The 21,575-nt window shown below is 39.0% G+C and overlaps 1 protein-coding gene across 8 annotated transcripts in view; it reads right to left on the reverse strand.

The window, feature by feature from the left end:
- LOC124306338 (two pore potassium channel protein sup-9) overlaps positions 1–21,575 on the reverse strand; it is an 817,624-nt gene that overhangs the window by 288,037 nt on the left and 508,012 nt on the right. For 7 of the 8 annotated variants that reach the window (XM_046766982.1, XM_046766938.1, XM_046766956.1 and 4 more), the window contains 2 exons: positions 11,584–11,725; positions 10,985–11,486 (listed from right to left, as the gene is read on the reverse strand). In XM_046766982.1, coding sequence (XP_046622938.1) covers positions 10,985–11,111 — 127 coding nt within the window. In that variant the 5' untranslated portion in view covers positions 11,112–11,486; positions 11,584–11,725. Of the gene's footprint in view, positions 1–10,984; positions 11,487–11,583; positions 11,726–15,918; positions 16,013–21,575 lie in introns of all 8 variants that reach the window. The other variant, XM_046766963.1, reaches the window with a different exon arrangement.

A 21,575-nucleotide genomic window follows, 5' to 3' on the forward strand; every position in this document is an offset into this window, starting at 1 on the left:
ACGACACAAAACCTATGCGAAATACTAACAAGAAACTTTATTTTAACGCGTGTTATGGTCTGGGCTCATAACCTAAAGTAAATAACGTGATGGCTGATGAACAACTCAACTGTAACTCTAATATGATAATGACATTAAATCTGACGTTTACATGTTATCGACATTACATTTGATGTTTACCTAATATACATAACTCCCGACAGGTGGCGGCAGTAGTTTCATTTGGATATAAATTCTAACAATATACAGGGTGTCCCTAAATTGCCTCCCACGGACTAGCCAGCATGATACCTCATTAAAATCGAACCGAGAATTTCTTTTCCGGAAGCTCGTCCGACGCATAGTTTTTGAATTATAAGCGATAGCGCTAGGCCAATCAGAGTGCACCATTTCATCTAGATTTGCCGCCACGGAAATTGCTGTTTTGTTCGACTGGGTGAATTATTATTATTATTCGTTTACGAATTAAATATCGGCACCTCCCCTCTCTCACTGCTGTACCCCTTATGCTTGAGGATGCGCTTCTGTTTACACACACAAGTGTGCGCCCATGGATGTGCGGCCGGCAGCGTGTGCCGCGGCAACAATACCGAGGTCAGCGCCCAAGAAGGGGTACAGCAGCGCGAGAGGGGTGGTACCGATATTTAATTCGTAAACGAATAATAATAATTCACCCAGCGAACAAAACAGCAATTTCCGTGGCGGCAAATCTAGATGAAATGGTGCACTCTGATTGGCCTAGCGCTATCGATTATAATTCAAAAACTATGCGTCGTACAAGCTTCCGGAAAAGAAATTCTCGGTTGGATTTTAACGAGGTATTATGCTGGCTAGTCCGTGGGAGGCAATTTAGGGACACCCTGTATAGGCTATACTGCGTATGTCATCTCACTCCCACTCTCGCATCAGACAGTATACTTAGCAGTTTGGAAATATGGAAAACCACAACATCTGAGAACAATTTGAAACGTCATATAGTTAAAGCCAGCGATGCGGTCCGTAAGTAATATAAAGCTCTAACGATAAATCGTGTAATGGATAACGAACTAATAGAAAAAACTTTGGAACCGATTGTTGAACCACTGAATATGATTTCGAAGGCATCAAAGCTCAATCCTAGAGTCTAGACCAAAACTCTAGAGTCAATATACAGGTAGGATTCTGCTGTTTTACTGACCGAGCGGGGGCTTCAGAACGCGCCTTGCCTGAAATCAGTGTGTTACCAACTAAGCTTATTTGACCCAACCTATCCTAACCAAAACTGCAAAATGGCGGACGAGATTGCGGGATATTAGTATGTTACCGACATAGGCATATAAGAATAAACCGTGGAAGTACGGAGGTTGCTCGTTGCTGAATGCGATAGCGCAATAGAAAGAGAAAGCCGCATATCGCACTTCTATCCTCTATATCTCGCAGTAGTGTACGTGTGCTCCACGCTTGCGCGACTAGATGAAGACAGCAATGCACTACACAGTTTGCTCTTTCTATCCCACTATCGACTTCCCAGCCCAATCACGTGGTCTATTCTTATATAGCTATGAATGTAACCAATGCAAACAAAAAGATGGCGGGGTAAAATGGCGGAGAAAATGATGGAGCACTTAACGTGTTACTAAACCTGAACTTATCTGTGCAAACAACAATATGATAGGGGCGAAATGGCGGATAAGATGGCAAGGCAGGATTTTACGTAGTAGTGGTGTGGCAAAACGACGGGATACTTGGTAGATACAATACGAAAGTTTTGGGACACAATGGCGGTGTACTGACAGGGTCAGCCTCGATCCCTGCCTTACTGACAGTTGGTATGTTACCCCGCGAGGGGTAAGCGTAACTTACGGTAGTGTTACCGACAGAAGCGTTATCATAGATAACGCCACCTGCTTGCTTGCTACATTCTACGGACAGACAATGCGATAATGAGGTTTTGTTGTCGCCGGATGAGCAACCATTCTTTGAGTTTTTGTCGTCAGATGAGCAGGCATTTCGAACATTTTCCGTTAGATGGCAGACATTTTACTGACGGAAGTGTTACCGATAAGAGCATAAACATAGATGGCGCCGCCAGTCACTGTTTCAACAATCAGGTCTGTTATGCGCCCAGTATCCACTGCAAGACGGTGTTACCTCCAGCCTTAGCGACAGTTGGTGTTACTGGCAGAAGTGTTGCCGCAGGTTTTGTCACATGTAGCGCCCCCTTTATTGATCAATCGTTATTCTATCGATCGACTCTGCTTTGTTTCCAATGTCCGCTGCAAGATGACTATTTTTCATTAGGTGGAAGTGGTAGTTTGTGAAATAGAACATTTCAAAGTAGCGGTTGTAGTTTTAAATATATTTCTTTATTTATCAGCAATTACATTCTGTTTTCAGCTTATACGCAATGATAATAATACATCATCCTATTTTAAATTGAACAAATAACCCTATTCGTATTTTCTATAATTACGCATTAATAATTGAACATCTTATTCCAAAATTCATTTACACTAATTTCTTCACTGTGCCACTAATCGTACTGTACTCAACAATGCGATCGTGCAAGATCATGCAATAGTCTACAGTGTTCGCAGGGATTCCACGATCGCTTCAAATTCCAATCAAATATCCAACGGTCCGGTTTTCTACGATTCATTCTGTTTCGAGCAATCGATAACGATGACAGCAGCTTGGTTCATGAATTCACACTTCAATAGCAAAAGTTCAGCTTCTTTATTGTAGTAAACCTTTTGAAACCAGACATACATATCATAGAAAATAGCGTACTGATTATTGGATATACTAACTATCAGTTAAACTGGAGCAACCAGAAAGTGACGAGTGAATCGACAAATCGAGAAGTGGTCATTGTGCATCCAACACCAAGTGTAAAACGCTAAGTAGTTGCGTTGCATTGCTACTGGTTTCAACATTACGAAATCTATTCAGTTCATTGTACTAGTTTACTTTGCTTCGGTAAGAAAAAAAAAGAACATTTTCAGCTATTTTGAAACCTTCAAATAAATTTTCTTCTTCATTTCAACACTTCGTTCTAGTTTTTGATGTTTGTCATGGTGAAACGAATCTCTCCTTGAAATTCCACCTCTAAAATTTATCGAATGAATCCAACCCCGAGTTTCTATTTCAGGCTATGATTATCAACACAGAAGCTGACGAACCTCGCCTGGGTGATGCAGCTCCATCACTTGAACCTAATTATCCAAAGTCGTGACGACTATACATTGATCAGAATCTCCGCAATAGATTAAACAATATCTCAATATCAGAAGTAGTACAAATTATTAAGCGACTAGATGCAAAAGTTTTCCAACGTCATGGTGTCTTGGCGTTCGACAACTTATAAATTCTCACAAGATATGATGATAAATCAAACATTTATGTTCGTGAAGTAGAATGTTGAAAAAAATTCATGTCGTCGTGCACCTAAGCTACAAAACTCAATGTTGTGCAAGAACGATGGCAATCCTGTTCCACGCTTTGAATTTTAAAATCATGAAATAGAATCGTTAAATAACCATAATTAGAAACAGATTATTATTGAAAAATTTTACCTCTATAAGTTGTGACGTGGATTTTTCCCGCTCCTAGGTCACTCGGAGAAAATGACCGAGAACTTACCGCGTGCACAATAATTTAGTGTACACGATGTACCCTGGATCTAAAAATAATATCGCGAAGTTTTGTTGGGCGCCTGGCGTGATCAACACGTCTCGAAATCAGTAATGCGCTATACCTCGGGACTACGCTGGGTAGCTCAGTACCGCGAAGAGGGGATGGGTAATTTTTGGAGAGAAAGAGAGGGACACTCGAAAACCACACGGTACTTAACAAAAGAAGTGAAATAAAATCTTATATTTCACAATAGCGGTGATACAAAAACAACAAAAAAAAAAATTCAAAAGTCGCTCGTCGCGATTCTAAAAATAATCAGAAAATTACACGTAACCTACACTATTCCTTACTCTACTGAGCTTGCGGCTCCCTAACTAAAATGTCACTCAACAATCACAAAATCTCCATACGCTATTCTCAATTTGTAAAGTCGCCATTTCTTCTCTACAGAGATAATTATTCAAAACCGAAACTAAAACTACTTTCTCGACGGTGCGCCGTCGGGCTACCAAACAGACGGCGTCCTCAATCTCACCCGAGATCTCACCCGACTCGGAGTTTCGACGCTGCCGCGAGCTGCCTTAAATCTAAACGTGACAAGATAACTTAACCTAAAGCTTATTTCAACTAAACAAATCCGCAACGCCACTATATTTCAGACGCGACCAAAACTCAATACTCGAACTTCTCGTCTCAACCGCTGCTCAACGCAACCGCAATTTCGACTATACATCACCTCAACTCGACTAAACATTATCTTGGATAAACGGCAACTTAACTAAGCGCTACACTTACTAAGCAACTTAACCACTAAATGTAACTTTAACTAAACACAATCTCATGGTAACACAACTCAATTAAATTCATCTTAAGTAAACGGATACGGAACTGAGCGCAGGCGCAACTAAACGTAACCTCAACCATTCGCTATCGTAACACATCCGAAATCAAACCTTCTCAAAATCCTCGGAAACGTTATTCGCTAATCCGAGCACTCCAATTGGGCACAGCGGAATTCGGCTGTACTTAATTTCGAAAACGAGAGCGACTCAACTAAAACCCGTGACTCTACTCAACTTTCTCAAGAACTCAAAATTTACTCTACTCTAACACGCCTACTCAGGCTACGGTCATCAAGCAATAGAATCGGCAAAAGAATTTCGAGTACTTTTTTTATAACGCAAATTCAAAACGGCTATCCGTTACTCGGTAAGCCTTTTCGTAATTATGCTTGAAATTCAATCGCGGGGATAGAAGCAGCGCTTACCTTCTACATCCTTGCAACCCCCTGTCTATTCCCATCGCGATTTTTGGGCGACTCCATTACTTCGCGAAACTCCCCAAAACGTGACTACTTATCACGACCGCCAGGACTAGAGTGCTTTCAAAAACCTACGACCCGCCGCAACACGGATCTCGATACGCCATCCCATAAGTGACGTCATACCCACAACAATACGCAATAATCGATCCGTCATCGATTTCGTTGATTGTGCAACTCGACGCGCACCTTCAATAGCATCGCTGCGCAGAACTTGAAGCTAGATCGCAATCTCGTCCTTCGCGCAGCTCCATGACATCTTGGCGGTGAGCGTGGTGCTCCCTCGTCGCTAGTCGGTCCGTCGCAAGCTCGCTAGTCAATTGTTGGCGAGGAGAAGGGGGAGAGGCTGCGGCGCGCCGGCTACCAGCGGGAATCATGTCCACCTTGGATCCCCGCGGTGCGGGGATCTGCGTCGGCTCCCCCTCCGCAGCCTCGACATCCTTCCTTCGCAATTGTCGCTAGTCCGCTACTTGGCAATTTCCTCGAATTCCGTGCCGACTTCTTGCCTGATGTCGTTGTAGCTCAAAAAAATAAAAAAAAAAACAAAAAACCTGAAATATCTTACGCTATTCGCTAAGGTGTCCCTTCTCGTAGTTTTGGATGCGTGACTCTAGTCCTGGCGCTCTTTCGCAAAGCCTTCGCGACTCAATTTCGAAAATTCCTAAATTTTGGTTCCGCCTCGGGTTCAAGGAGCCCCTTGTAACGGGCATCAAAAATACCACGTTACAAAACGTATTTCGTTATTATTTCGTTATTATTGATGTTGTTGTTGTTGTTGTTATTATTTATATCATTTGAACCCACCTGTTTGAACCTTGGTAGAATAATAAAAATTAGCTTGTTTATTGGAACAGAAGTGAATTCGAACATGTTTTTGGCGAATTGAAAAATTAACGACGGAGCCAGGAATCGAACCTGGTATCTAGGGATGCTTTGCTGGAGACTTACTTCACTAGACCACCTAGCCGCCCTGACTACAATGTCTTTAATTTCTCTCGTCACCATATTCGAATTTGTTTGTTGCGTGTGCCGTGAATTTGTATACGTGATAAAGTTCGTCGCTGATGCACATTGGAGACTATGTATCTATATACTGAAACGATTCGAGTTTTGTCACGGTCGTCAATGAAACGTTTCGCGTCCTTTTTACGGTCGCCAATGAAACGATTCGAGTTTATTTATCCACGGAATACCGCGGGGATTTTATAAGTAATATGAAAGGTAGCGCGGTGGTTTCGCACATACTCGAATATCGTAATAGTTTTAGGAATTTCCTGTCTCGTGATCGGAACGGCAGGATTCGGTCTCTGGACATGGAAGGAAGGTGGAAAATAATTACTTGTTAATTCTTTGGTGAGCTCCCGGAAGAGGTTGCTAGAGTTTGACCGTTTTAAATTGGTTTTCGAGAAAGCCTCAGAAGTTGTTTCATCACTTTCATGTGCAATGGCACGAGTGGAATAAACCCATCATCACAGGCCTTATAAACGGTTGAGGGTCAAACTTGTTCTGTGGTTGTGAAGCAAGACACAGAATAATCACAATGAGCGATTTACTCGTGAGGGGAGAAATTTGTTTTCTAAGAGGTAATCTTTGAGTATTGATTATGTTATATCCCCAAGAAGTGGGGTTTCTGACAGGAAAGAATGTCGTGAATTTGATTTTCTTATAATGTTAAGAAATATTGTTGAGAGGTCGGAAGGAATTGGTTTTTCTTCTTTGGTTTGATAATGATTCGTTTTGCACACGGCAAGACAAAATATTATTGACGTGATAGCATGGTGGTCAGAAGGACGGTGTATGACGATGGGAAATCGTCATTGACAAGTTATTATTTGGTATTGACGTTGATTTAGTTTGCAGACCGCAAGACAGAATATTGTTTATGTGGTAGCGTGGTGGTCAGAAGGACGGGAATTCTACGCAATTATGCCTTCGCCCATATCAAGACATCCTGTCGCAGTGCAGGAGGCTCTTTATAGGTTCAGGGGTCCTACCTATGGGTCAGAGGATTCTGCAACGATCACCGTATCTGAGTTTAGACGTCAAACGCAATGCTGGGCTTAGTTCAGATACGGCTCCCTAGTACCTGAGGAGCTTTTATTAAAAGAGACGACATTCATTAAACACGTTGAATACCCTCCGTCGATTGAGAGTGGTGTTCGAGAATTCTCGCAGTGACGAGTCCACGTCTTGGGATCGTGAGTTGTGTCGACTGCTGGTTCCTCGTTGAGATGTGGTGCTCCGCCAAACAGACGTGCGGATGTGTCCTGAGTCGGACGAATTAGTGATCTACTCGGCCTATGTTATTCGATAGATGATAAATGGATAAATAGATGTCGAGCCACATTTGTGCTCGACTTTTATACCTGCTAGTCGTCCAGTTTCGCAGATTTTGGGAATAGTGATTGGCCGTGCCCCTTGGAGAGGGAGCATGGTAAATCGCCTGGTTTGGTTGGTTTATTGGTACGTCGTGGGGTTTACCGAGTGTGTCGCAAGTTTTGGGCTTGTCATCGGTAAGCATAATATTGGGAGCTCGGGTTGACCGTCAGGTGCCGGCACGCCGACGAGGCGTTCCGTCACAGTACTGTAACGTGTATCTTTCCGTACCTCGATCACTCGGAGAAGATGACCGAGAACTTACCGCGTGAACAATAATTCGGCGTCCCGCAATGTAACCTGGACCTAAAACAATATCTTGAAATTATGTTGGGCGCCTGGCGTGATTAACACGCCTCGAAATCGTTAATGCGCTATACCTCGGCAATTAACTCGGTAGCTCAGTACCTCGGAGAGGGGAACGGTAATTTTTGGAGAGAGAGAGCGAAACACTCAACATCAACACGTTATTCGACAAAATTAAAATAAAATAAAATAATATATTTCACGACAGCGATAATACAAAACAGGAGAAAGAATAATTCGCAATTCTTTATTAACTGACTCTCGAAATTCTTTCGCGAGAATATTAACAGCGCTTACCGTTCACATCCAGTTGACGAATTCTCCCACCCCGTCGTTCTTAGTTGTTTCCATCATCCTTCGCAACTAAGTAAAACTTAATACCAACGGCACCGCAAATCTAACTTGGCTTCGTTAAGCTCCAACTACCTCGATTGATCGCCAGAACTAGAGTGATCTCAGAATTGACTATCCACCGCAACGCCGATCTCGCTATGCTATTCCCTTCATGATGTCATATTCCCAAGAATGCATAACAATCGATCCGTCATCGATTTCGGAGATTGCGCAACTTGGCGCGCAGCTGTCGTCGCTTCACAGCGCAGAACTTGAAACTAGATCGCGATGTCGTCTTCTGCGCAGCACTATGGTGTCCCGGGGTTCTCGAGGCTGCGTTAATCCGGTGTCGGCGGGGTGAGCGGGGGAAGCTGCGGCGCGCCGGCTGCCAGCGGGAATCGCTTCCACGTTGGATTCCCGCGCTGCAGAGATCAGCGTTGGCTCTCCCTCCGCAGCCTCGACATCCTTCCCGCGAGATCGTCGCTATTCCGCCACGCCGAACTATCCTCGACGTAGTAGTTGGCCGCTGGCCTGGGGCCGGTATAATCGAAAAAAAAAAATAAAAAAAAAACAAAAGCCTACAATATCTCGATCACGATTTGCTACTGTGTCTGCTCTCGGAAGCTCGGATGCGTGATTCCAGTTCGGGTGCTCTTTTAAAACGACTTCGCGACCCGATCATTGAAACCCCTAACTATTGCTACCGCCCAGGGTTCAGGGAGCACCTTGTAACGGGCATCAAAAAAATGCCACGTTACAATACATATATGGCATGTTTAAGTGTGTATAATACACGACTTATTTTAGCCTAATCAGAACGGACCCGGCCGTTCGTAATATTATATGAAGAAGTCATATTAATTATTAGCGAGAAAAAATGCTAGAGAAGTGAATTCGAACACGTTTTTGGTGAATTGAAAAATTATCGACGGTCGTGTATTATACACACTTAAACATGCCATATATATGGATCCATAGTCTCCAATGTGCCTCAGCGACGAACTCTATTACGTATGTTGGAATAGTTTATAGAACTCTGTAATACCAAGCTCAACTGTGCTTCCCATCTTTGACCAAGCTATACTCGAACGAAATTATGTTTTGCATTCCAAGAGCGATAGTAACCCGACTCCGGAGGTCCCGAGGCTTTAACCGTACGTCAACTTAGATGTTGGTCGACCTTGCACTCTATCCTTGACTGATTGTGAGTCCGCTAAAACCTCATCGTAGAGTTCACGTGACACCTTTAGCTTTGTTCACTGGTGTTCAGAGTAACACGTTTTAAGATTTAAAATTTAATTTAAAGTTGAATTTTCATTTTGTAAAATAGAACATGAGTTGATCGCACTGTACACCGATCGCGTTGCTAATTTACTGATATATATTGATATAAGAGTGGATATGACGGCTTAGCGTTAATTCACAATTATATATGATTTCAATCTTTTTAGTCTATATTCAACAGTGTTATTGTTAAGTACATTGTACGATACAAAATTTGTATGTGACACTCAAATTACACGCGAACGAATTCAAGTTGATTGTATGGTCCACACAGATAGCGCAGACGTAATCAAGTCTCGTTACCAGCTGTCATCATCTTCTGGAACAGATCTTAATCTTTTTCTTAGAGGGCTTTCGTCAGTCGAATCCATAACTATTTCATCAGCAAATCTCGTATTAACTCGACGAATTCCGCTCACTCGGTAGTCAAAGTAGGTTTCAAGGTCCGCAAGCTTTTTCAAACGAAGAAATGTCTCCAGCCATGCCACCTCGTTCAATTTCGAGAAATTTATGATTCTTTCTGTTAATACGTATTTGGTTAAATTTTCTTGTGAGTTGATTCAATACAGATTTGATTCGCAGCTGATGTTTCACTTCGTCAATATTCTTGATGAACAATTCTAGCCGCTTCTTCAATTCATGTTGTTAAGAAGTACTCTTGACGTGCAGGAAGAACAGCCTCAGACAGACGATGAAATTTTTAGTTCTGACTTTCACAACGTCCACACCACATGCGTTCGAAACTTTTTGAGGGAAAAGAATGTCACGTGATTGTTATCGTAGGAAAAGAATGTGGAGTGGTTGATATCCCACAGGCATCCAGGTTAACGAAAACAATTCTTGGAACTACTAACTGTGGAGTATTATATGATTGGCATCACATTGGAATTTGGACTCACAACCAGCTCTTGGAATTATAAGTTATGGGAAAGAATGTCACTTAATTTATAAGACACCAGCATCCGGTTTGACGAAAACAATTCTTGGAACAATTTATTGTGGAATGTAGGGTGATTGATAATGCACCGAAAGCCGCTAAAGGTTAACCAGAACATTCTTGAAGTCAATACAATGATCGCACAGGGAACAGAAGGGTTTGTGTCTCGGCTATACCTGGGCCGTCGGTAGGGGAAATGACAGCGAGATTATTTGTGAGGCAGCGTGATTTTTATCGTTGATTAATGAAATTGTTGATGAGACAGCGTGGTTTTGGCCTTCGGTAAATTAAATTGTTTGCAAGGTAGCGCGATTTTGACCTTTGGGTCGGTACAACAGGGTCTGAACACGGTAACGTCATTGTGGTGAAGGGCTTGAGTCTGGGTAAGATGTCGGTAAGTGTCAGTAGTAAGAATCTGTATCCAGAACTCTCATGGCTATACTATTATGGGAACGGGGGCGCTAGAAAGATTTGTTTATCGGTTTCCGAGATGCTGTGTGAATACAGATTAAAATTGGCTATGATAATTTCCGAATATCTTTGCTACCACTTAAACCAGTTTTGCGAGGTTTAAATATATAGTACGTAGATAGTAGAGTTGGACAGAACAGTGAATGGATATAACGAGGTAGGTTAGAATGGCATTACATAAAATAGCAATTACTAGGTGTATATGCGAAATAGAAGAGCCATAACAGTATAAAAATGAAATAGATACCTATGCAAGTACTGAACTAGCAGCTTTCTCTTAAATCGACACGGGTATCCAATAATAGCGGTCACAGAATGAAGGTAATTTGCTATAAACTTACCATCCAAAGCTTCCCAGCGTCGCTTTTCGGTTTCGGATTCTAGGGCGTCGAAGACTGCGGCGCCAATAAGGAGGTAGGTGAACGTGCAGACGATCAACGATAAGGTCCGGACGTTTTGCTTCTTCATTCTCTAGTGAGCCACATGCTCACCAGTACGGCCAAGGCCTTAGCCCTAACTACTTGCATCGCTCAAGGGAGTTAACTGTAGGGTGCCGGGCCCATGCTGTACGTTTCCAAGATAATCTTCATGTAAGAACCGTTCGATAATCGCACGAACCGCCCTCACAATGCCTGCCCGTATTTCCTGCACTTCGGCTCCTTCTTCCTTTTTCCGTTCTCGTTTCTTTCTAACTATGTCTCTTTTCTGACCTCTACACACTAGTTCTCTAGTTTGGTCGTATTAACCCACCGAGATTTGATATCTGATGTTACAGTCTTCTCTGATGGTTGATTTTCGAAATGTTTTTACTACAAAAACTTTGAAATAACGACCCCGTTTCATCTGAAACGTGATCAGGCAAGCTGTCATTCGAATTTTCAATTTCTACGATTGAACCTAAAGCAAAACTATACACATTTTGATGATAGGAAAATTTCACCTGCAGTCCACGAGCTCCATTGATCCTCTTCTGAGAATGGCAAAAGATTGAGCAGAGTAATATAGCAGTGCCTTCGCTGCTCCCACAGCCATGTCTTCTCCATTCCTTTTTTTAATACAGGTCAGCTTTGGCTTCGTAGCGGCTGAAACAATTTAACAGATATTTCAAACAATATTATAATAATTACAAAAATCTACTTATAGGAATTGTGAAGTCGTTAGGTAATTGATGAAATAATTTACGCCAGAAGTTAATGTCAACAGTAACAATAGAAATAATACTTTCTTCAATAGAACAGCAAAGTAAGAAATTTTAGATGGTTGAATAGTAAAAATACAGAAGGCGAAAGCTAATTAGGTGTATATTAGACTGTTTCAAAATAAATCGATAATTTTTTTGTTTGCTTTACACAATCTTACACTATACTTGGACATCAAAAAATAATCCTTGCGAAAGGAGGGGCCGGTCCTTCAAGCTTTGGAGATGTCTCATCGGACTTTTGTCTTTTTTTATTTCGTTAATACGTAAATAATCAATTTGCATGGATGGAACAAACATTTTTCTTGTCCTAAAATGATGAATATATTCCCAACTTATGTATAAGTACTGAATATACTAGAAAAAACGATCTTGATGATCGCGACATCCATTATCGGTCGATATATACATCGATAAATTCAAAAAACAAAAAAAAAAAAATACAAGAATCTCCGTAAAAATGAATTTTTTATTATCGTCAATAATCTTCAATGAATACATTTATTGATACGCTGTTACGATAGTCATTTTTGGCTGAAAAAAATTTGACTTATTGCAATTGGGGTATTTTTTTCAATGGTCTTGAACTATTTGGAACAAATATTGTTTTTGTTCCTCATTTTTAGTCAACAAATTATTATATTCCTCGCCAGGGGCTACTCCATGTTCAGCTGAATCATTTACCACTTTCATTTGTGAGAAAACCCTTAAGCACGTTTGAAAGCTTTTGGTAGATTCCCATTGTTTGATAAGCTCATCCAGGAAATCATGGGGCAATTCACATTGTGAAAATAAGCGCCTCGACTTTTGAGTGATGGAATGACTTATGTCAATTTCAGGCAGTGTTTGACACTCGCTATCACTCAGGGCAATGCGCTTTTGATTCTTTGATGTACTCTCACGTGTCCTTAAGGCTATTAACATCTTTTGTTTCACATCCATCGGAACCGTTGAATCGAAAAACTCTAATGCTGCCAGCTCTTCATTTAGATACTATAGATACTCCTTGATTTTTTTTAGAGCTGCTGCCGAAACATCAGAATTAATCGTTTGAAACTTGATTAAATTTTGCATCAATTGCAAATCGTGGTTAAGAGCTTTATTCCCATCAGGGGCAGAAAACCATATTTTCACGTAGAAATTAACGATGAAAATGCATATGTGACGCAAACTTTCAACGTCGCGAGAGTTCTTCGAATTTAAAAAAAAATTAATCTCTGAAAACAAATATTTTTAAGCAATAAATGGCCTTCGCGAGCCATCTAGCATGATGATTGGCGCCAGGTTTTTTGAACTTGATATCTTGAGGTGGTTTCGAACCCAAGAAGACGCATGACAATTCTGAGAATTCTCGATAATCATTCCGGGGATGAGAAATCTGTAAAGAAAAGCAGCACGAAATTGCCACGAGTTAAAAAACTATATATTGTGATTGTAAATAAAAATATAGTTTAGAAGATAAATAGTAATTGTTATTACTATTACTACCTGAAATTGCTCAAAAATGAATTCTAGAATATTTTCTCTTGTCTCTCTCAGTATATCAGCCACGGTTTGATCATCCATTCCCGTCTTATACTGAATTTTATCAAAATTATCCCACTTTTTTTGAAAGCACTGAAAAATTGCTACATTTGGGCCGGATTTCCATTTCCAATATGTTTCTACCACATTTCTAAGAATAATTTCGGCGATGTGGTGACGGCAGGCCAAGTGTAGGAATGTTTTATTCAGATTTTCTTCCAGTAAATTGCATGTTCCATTTTCAAGACCTATAAGCAATTAGTGACAAAAATATTATACTCATTTCATGAATAAAATGAGCAGAGGCGATAAAATCCATAAAAAATTTTTTTTAAATAAATTATGTCTTTTGAATCTTAAATCGAAAATTAAATCTCCTGTAAAAACATGTCTTATATAATTTTATTATTGGCATACAATGATAGAATTTTTTTAATTATTGAAATCATTCTTTGCCCTCAATGACTGAGTTGTGTCCTTTCAAATTTCAATCGATATTACGTCAATTTTTACCTGTATTTGAGTTAGTTGTGTCAAAACACAAAGCTTTTACTCGAGGAATAAGATTGCATTCGTTCAGACACTCAATGATTGCTTTTGAAGCGTTTATCCCTGACCCTCTATACAGAGCAGGAACACCGAGCAATTGCTCAGTATCAAGCCCCGTAATGACAACAGGCAATCGATCGACTTGTCGATTGCCATCGATATTCGGTAATAATTTTCCGTTTCAATGCAGGACTAGAAAATTCGCTGCGTGGAAATTGTTTTTCAATTGCGCAGCCATTTTTGCTCTATATTCTATACGCTTTCTGTGGATGGTCAAGTGACTGATGGAATACTGAGCTACATCATGTCGAAGGCTTTGGAGGACTGCTCCTATGATCTGCATAGCATTTCGGCTACTAAAGCCTACTCGATCACAAGTTGCGGATATTTGATCATTTTCTTCCTTGGTGTGGATGATGATGGTTGATCGAGTTTAGCTTCAAAATTTGAAATCGTTCGTTTTATTCCATGACTTTGATTTGAATCGATACTCGAGACCGATAATTGACTCAATGTTTGAGTCAATTCTGCAAAATAAAATATCCGTTATATGCATTCTGATATCATTGCACTCATAACTATTTATTTTATAATTTTCATTGGTTTGTATTTTATTTGTATTATACTTTGTATTTTTTAGCTTCATATTTACGAATGATCTATGATTTTTATAGAAATACATAGAAAATAAAATTGAAAAAAATCCACAGTTTATAAAAGCCAAATATTGATTAATTTTTCGTTTCTTTACAAAAAATACTATTATTAGTAAAAATTACTCTGAGTCTCGTTATCGGTGATGTCATCTTGGGATTCTCTCGTAGCTTCTCGATCTCTAGAAGGATCAAAATCTTTGGAATTATCATCATCCTGATCAGATATATTTTCGTCCCGTTTTTTGTCTTTAGATTTCACTGAATCATTCTCAGTTGTAGCCAATAAACTTTGCGAACGAGTGCTTTAACAGCGCGAAATTCGCCCTGTGGCAAAGAGCAATCGTTGTTCGTTGCTTAATGTCTTCATCACATTATTGCTTCCTATGTGAAATACGGAATCCAATTTTTGTTTGAACGAGAATTCTTTTTTTTGCTGCGTTTTTGAATTTTTTCGCCAGTGATTTTTTTTGAGCCGATTCCACACGTTGCGGAGTTTTTTTAATTTGAAAGTAGCGTACTGTTCTCGGCAGGTTGGAATCTTTCCTTGAGTCCAAAACAATTGCACTTCTCTAATAGTGAGGATTGCACTTTTCCGAAATGTCGATTTACCTTGGTAATGATGATGAAAAAACAATTGCAAAACTTGCCGAGTTGTCGGGAACTTGCGCGTATTAATTTGTGCCGAGGGTAAACCGATTAAATATATGTTTTTTGTATTGTTCGCCATTTTTGTCACCAATATATCGAGTTTTTGCAGGACGAGATGATAAAAAATCAAATCGCCACGTCGATGACAGCGCCATCGACGTTCAGCCGTACTCACAATCCACTTCGTCGGTGAAAAAAATCCCTGATGTATCGGTTGCGAAAAATGCGGGTGGTTATAACAGAATTATGTTTTAAATGAAAATCATTCAGGAAATTTATTTTTACGGGGATTTTCGTATTTTTTTTTTTTGTTTTTTTGCATTTATTGACGGATATATCGACTGATAATTGTTGCTGCGATCATCAAGATCGTTTTTCTACTATATTCAGTATTTATACATAAGTTTGGAATATATTCATCATTTTAGGACTAGAAAAACGTTTGTTCCATCCATGCAAATTAATTATTTACGTATTAACGAAATAAAAAAGACAAAAGTCCGATGAGACACCTCTAAATCTTTAGGGACCGGACCCTCCTTTCGGGAAGATTATTTTTTGATGCCCAAGTATAGTTTAAAATTGTGTAAAGCAAAAAAAAAAAATAATGATTGATTTTGAAACAGTCTAGTGTATATGTTATAATAACGCGGCAAAAACTGGTACAAATCATGTAGAAAAAGTGCAAGCTCTTGCTCACGCTGAGATTAAGGGCCGTGCAGTGAGATAAATGTCAGAGTTGTGTAAATTCCGGATGCGGTCGAACCCTAGACCAACGGCTAGCGAGGCGAGATCTGCACATTTCGGAAAAATCAAAATCAGAGTAACAGTACATGCATCATATCAAAAGAAAAACAAGGAAATGATAGTTTAAGAATTTTTCTTTGCCGGCTTGTTGGTGAATAATGGCTGCCACAAGAGAAGAAATAAGTCAATTCATATCTCTCGACAACATTGAAGAAGAATTTCGTTAAAACGATATATAATTCGCGGTTGAAGGCCATCCTTTAGTTACGTCACATGCAAAGGCATAGGGAAGGGGTTCGCAAAGTGTAACAAGATGTGAATAGTATGTGTACATGTAACTGTCTTCCATGTATTTTAGGAGTATCATTCAACATTTCACCATGGTTTGGTCGAGGTATTCATTTTTCGAAAAGTGAAAAACTGTGTTCATACAATGTTGAATATTTCTAAATTCGTACGACTTGAAATTTTCTACGTCGCCGGCTCCATTTGAATGAAACTAAATGAGTTGTCAAACGCTACGATATACAGTTCCGTCCATTATATAGAGAAATGATTATCTTTAGCCAACCGTTAGAATTGGATTTCTTGCATGTTATTAAAATAGCAAATACAAAATGTTGATTCGCAACCTCTAAAGAAAAATTGGATGGCGTTTTTCCTTCAGGAGATTAAAATGTTATATTATTAACTATGGTTTCATAAAGTGGCCGATCAAAAACAAAGATTTTGTTTCCGGCACATTAGTGTGACACACATTATATGCACATAATTTGTAGTTTGTATGTTTGCTTCATAACCAGATGAAACCAAAGCCGAAATCCAAGGAAATAACAAATTTATTGGGAGTATGCAATCAAGTCGTAGTCAGACAGTAGAAACAATACCTAAATCTACGCTTGGTCAAGATACTTTGAACAATCAGGGCTATTATACCTATATTATATACTTTCGTTTCACGTTTGACAATCTGAAAAATCTTCGTTTTTTGCTAACAATAAGATACACGCCCTTGAGAAACGAGGATGGAAATAATCGCTGGGAGGATGAAAATAATAAACTTGATAAATGTTCAACATAATTTCTATAGTAAATTGCGATTTGCAGTTTGAATATGGCATGTGAGAACGTATCCTAGATTTTATTCATATAGTATGAAGTGTTTCTTGTAATATCGGCGTCAAAACGCGCGCGTCAGACGAAGTATGAGATAGTAGGGTAGAAAGGCTGCTCTCAATTGTGAAGTTTCACTGAAGTTCAAGACCAGGGTATGTAGTGTAACGGAATTTTTTTGCTTCTATTTATTCAAATAAATATTGACATAAAATATAGGATACTTTCGGGAATGACAACAAATTTTCCGTTATCTAATTTTTCTTTGTAGACAAAACATAGATTAAAACGAGACCTTTCATTCCGTAAAATTACCGGACTGTAAAATGGTATATTTAATGCATCAATAAGATGTATAACTATAAAAAAACTGGATAAAAGAAACGTATAACTATAAAAACGGTGTAAAAAAAAATGTATAACTATGAAAAAACATCTGTAACTATAAAAGGGATGAATAAACTGTATAACGATAAAATTACATAAATAACACGTCAAATTATAAAACTTATCATAAACAACCCTTTTAGGATTCTTTCCCTCACTCCGGTCTCCATTTCTTCTTTAGATATTTCGTAACCGCTGCTGCACTTCCAATACAGCTCTCAGTTAAACCTTCGTTATATCTCCTTAATGTTGGTTCGTAAATTTGATATTATTTAATTTTTTATTACGAATTTAAAGACTTACGAGCAAACATATATTTAATAAACTTTTTGATTTTTTTTTCTCTTTGAAGAGCCCGCTCTATACATGTCGATTGTTCAGTCGTCGTCCAAGAAATGGGAATGAGCAATCATAAAATCAGAAATCGTTACAGCAACCGCCTACGTCAAGGCTTCTCGTATGGGCTTACCTACTCACTAAGTCACGTTATCTGAGTTAGGTGGGCGTATTCAAACTGTTACAGTAGCTTCAACTTCCACATATCAGTAATCAATTCTCTCTCACGACTGAAAATGTGATCCTCTAGGTAATTTGCCAATATCTCAAAAGTCAGCACTAACGCTGCGCCGTCTCGAAAAATCTCAGACATGTTCGTTTCATCTGCCTGATGGTTGATCGTGAATTTTTATCACCCACCAGTTGAAGTATTCATATCATTTACTTGGCGCTCAGCAATTGTAGTTGAGTTCTCGACATCATTTACAGCAGACCTTTTTGATATTGAACTTTTTTCATAATTTCTATAAAACAGAATTTCAAACTCAAAGCGTGTATATTGACTCATAATATTATAAAAAACGTTCTATGATATACAAATAGAATGTAAATGAATTCTTAAAATTCGAAATTTAAACTTCGAATCACAATTTAAGATGGAAATTACGTTGAACATTCGTTAATATTAATTTTTTTCATCCTCCCGGTGACTTTTTCAAAAGTGTGTATTTCAGCAAGGAATGAAAATCTTTCGAATTTTCTAACGCAAAATGGAGGATTCATTCTTCTCATGTCGAGCAATTAGTACATTGTGTATCTAGGGCGGAAAGTGAGCGTCGTTGATCGCTTTAGCAATTTCGGGCGCCCCACTAGTTAACGACCTAACGGCAGATAACCCAGCAATAACTTTTTCAGGGTCTTGCAAGCTGACTGATTAGCGGCTCGTACCGAAGGTCTTCGAAGGCTTATACCGAGTTTTTCTTTAGCGTGCACTGTTTTGTCAACAGTACAACCTGTGACATGCTCTGTCCACTTTGCGTCCTTGTCACGACCGCGTTTCAAGACCTGCCAAGCCAACCTTTCATCAGCTTCGTTTCGAAAATTTAGATCTCTACTCTGGGAATAGATGACATCATGCTCTCTGCATGCTGCATCTAATAAATTTACGTCAGTTTGACCGTCAGCAAAATGTTGCTGCAAACATGTTCCGGAACCGCAAAACTGATACCCCGATAGATTTAATTCTATCGGTAAATTATTGATCGCTATATTTAACAGACCTCGTCCTTTTGCTCGTGTCTATGCACAGGTTACTCTATATACTGATACATGAGAAAGATACAACTGATTTTATGACAGTACCCATTCAGGTAAACCATCATGATGATCATGCAATTGTGAAAAAATCAAATTTATACAACAGTCTGTCACTTCACCAATAAAAAATGTAGACCACAACGTGAAACACGTTTGGAAATTTAATCGTATGGTAAATTATTGCCACCGTCGGTCGGATGTATAATTTGTGGACCTTTTCATACTGGCAAGACTTACAAGGTTATTAGTCTTTTAATCATCCCTACAGGATTACATTTTCGTATTTGAAGTCTTTGCCGCAGACGAAGTATGAATATTTGCGTCAAGTGTTAAATCGTGTTCCGGGTGTGTCTTGTTTCACGTAGTCAAATAATTGTGATGTAGTTCCTGTTGAACAAGCCAGCTAAACTCAACATTTGTTTTCGATGACATGACATGTGATAAGCCGGTTGCTGTTCGTCAATATTTTTAGATCGGGCATCATAAATTTGTTGATTGGTTCTATGTATGTCAAATATATACGAGAATTCCAAAATATTTGATTCACGACAATGCAATTTTCATAATTCTCTTGAAACGAGACAGTAAAAACTTGAGGCATATATCCGATGATCAAGTGAATACTGATATGATGTATCCAAAATTAAAGTAAATGTGCTTAGTCTGTTGATGTTTTAAGTATGATTTTCTTACCAAGATAAAAACAGTCCCATGAACCATGGTCGATATCGTAAAGGTTTCGATGAATTCAGCCCATTATAAAACAATATGTATCCTGCTTGGAGTAACAGTATTCTACCTGAATCCGTAATTTTAACATTTCCAAAATGGTGAAAACCCGAAAATCTCAGAGGGATTTTAGATGCAATATAGTTGAAGCAAGCGATGTAGCCCGCAAGAAATATCAAGCTCTGAAAACAGATTGTGCGATGGATACAGAACTAGAAAGAACTTTAAAATCGATTGTTGGGCCTCTGAATGTGATTGCGAAGGCACACTTAAAGCGGATGCTAAACATCCAAAAATACATGCTAAGAACGATGATTTGGTCACTCCAGGGCTAAGTATGGGTTGGGATTAAGGCATAGGTACTCCAAATTTCCAAAATTCTTCATATAGCGTACGAAAAAAACTGAGTCCATCATTGATCCGCAAAATTCACAATCGTAGAAGTACTCTGGGGAAATCTACACGTAATCTACGCGACATGCAACATTGCAGCTCAAGCAGTGACAACGATTATGAAAGTGATACAAATGCAATCCATGATAAACCTATCCGTGTTTTACCGGAAACTGTTCATATATCACTTGCAACAGAATCTCAAAATCAACCTGAATCCCCCCGATCAGCACTGGTTGAAATGATGAAGGAGCCTAACACTTCGGAAAATATGGAACAAACATTTGAGGCAAACGGTACCTTACCCAAGAATTACATAATGGATTTAATACTTGATACAATGGATTCAGTTTACGGGATTAGATTTTTGGATGATGAGTACATGATTGGCGATTCACCAATTCAATTTTATGATGGCTATTTTTATGCGAAAGACATGCGCTTTACAACAACTCCCGATATATTAGAACTGATGTTCAAGAAATTTTCAAAAACGTAGGCAAGGAGCATAACGTCAACTTTCAGATACAAATTGCTCTACTCAGCCAAAGTTTTGATATTATAACTTCCCCAAAGGTTCTGTGCGTAGTATAGTTTTTGTTAGTTATATACTGATCATTCAATATATTATAAAAGGATTCTTTCGATGGTAATATGGTATCGACCAGTTTATCGATTTCAGTCACGTAATCTTAAGGAAATACTTCTTTTCGAGTCAACAGATTCAATTGTAAATCCGTAACGTTTAGAAATTGGCATTTCAAATTGAATAAATTTTGGTATTGTAACTAAGGACTTGGTTCAGCTAGACTTGAACTCATATGTCTGTAAGAGTCAGTGAATTGTAGTTTAACCCCGAGGTTATGAAATCTTTAAGGAAATAAAATGTACTTTTCTTTAGTAATGAGTAGAACCTTGGAAGTACACTCTTCTATATTAGCCAATTCGGTTACTATGACGAGTGCATCGTACCCAATCAGATTGCGGAATACAACGGGTACGTTGCATTTGGTTTTATAATTCAACTTACAATTTGTATGTAAGATGGCAGTCATCTCTTACACGATCGTTTAATTCCATGAAATACTTCTCATAAATGTAACAGACTAGCACGCTTTCAATCTCAGTGTGTTGCTGATTTATCAATCGATGCATCGGTTTTGCGTCATTGAAGTACACTTATACTTTGATAGCTATTGCCTGTATTTCACTAGCTAGCCATTTTTGATAATCAATACAGTGGTAGAAAGTGTAGTATGGTAGCGACTCATCTCAGCTACGTTTCAAATAATAACCTACACTGTAAGCTACATGTTTCTGATAAAGTTTAGTGCGCGATTGTGATAGTTGAGACGATTATGGGGAATTCTCCAACAAACATTCGAAATTCACGTG

The sequence above is a fragment of the Neodiprion virginianus genome, chromosome 1 (genome assembly GCF_021901495.1).
Source record: "Neodiprion virginianus isolate iyNeoVirg1 chromosome 1, iyNeoVirg1.1, whole genome shotgun sequence".
In the NCBI taxonomy this organism is placed as follows: Eukaryota; Metazoa; Arthropoda; class Insecta; order Hymenoptera; family Diprionidae; genus Neodiprion; species Neodiprion virginianus.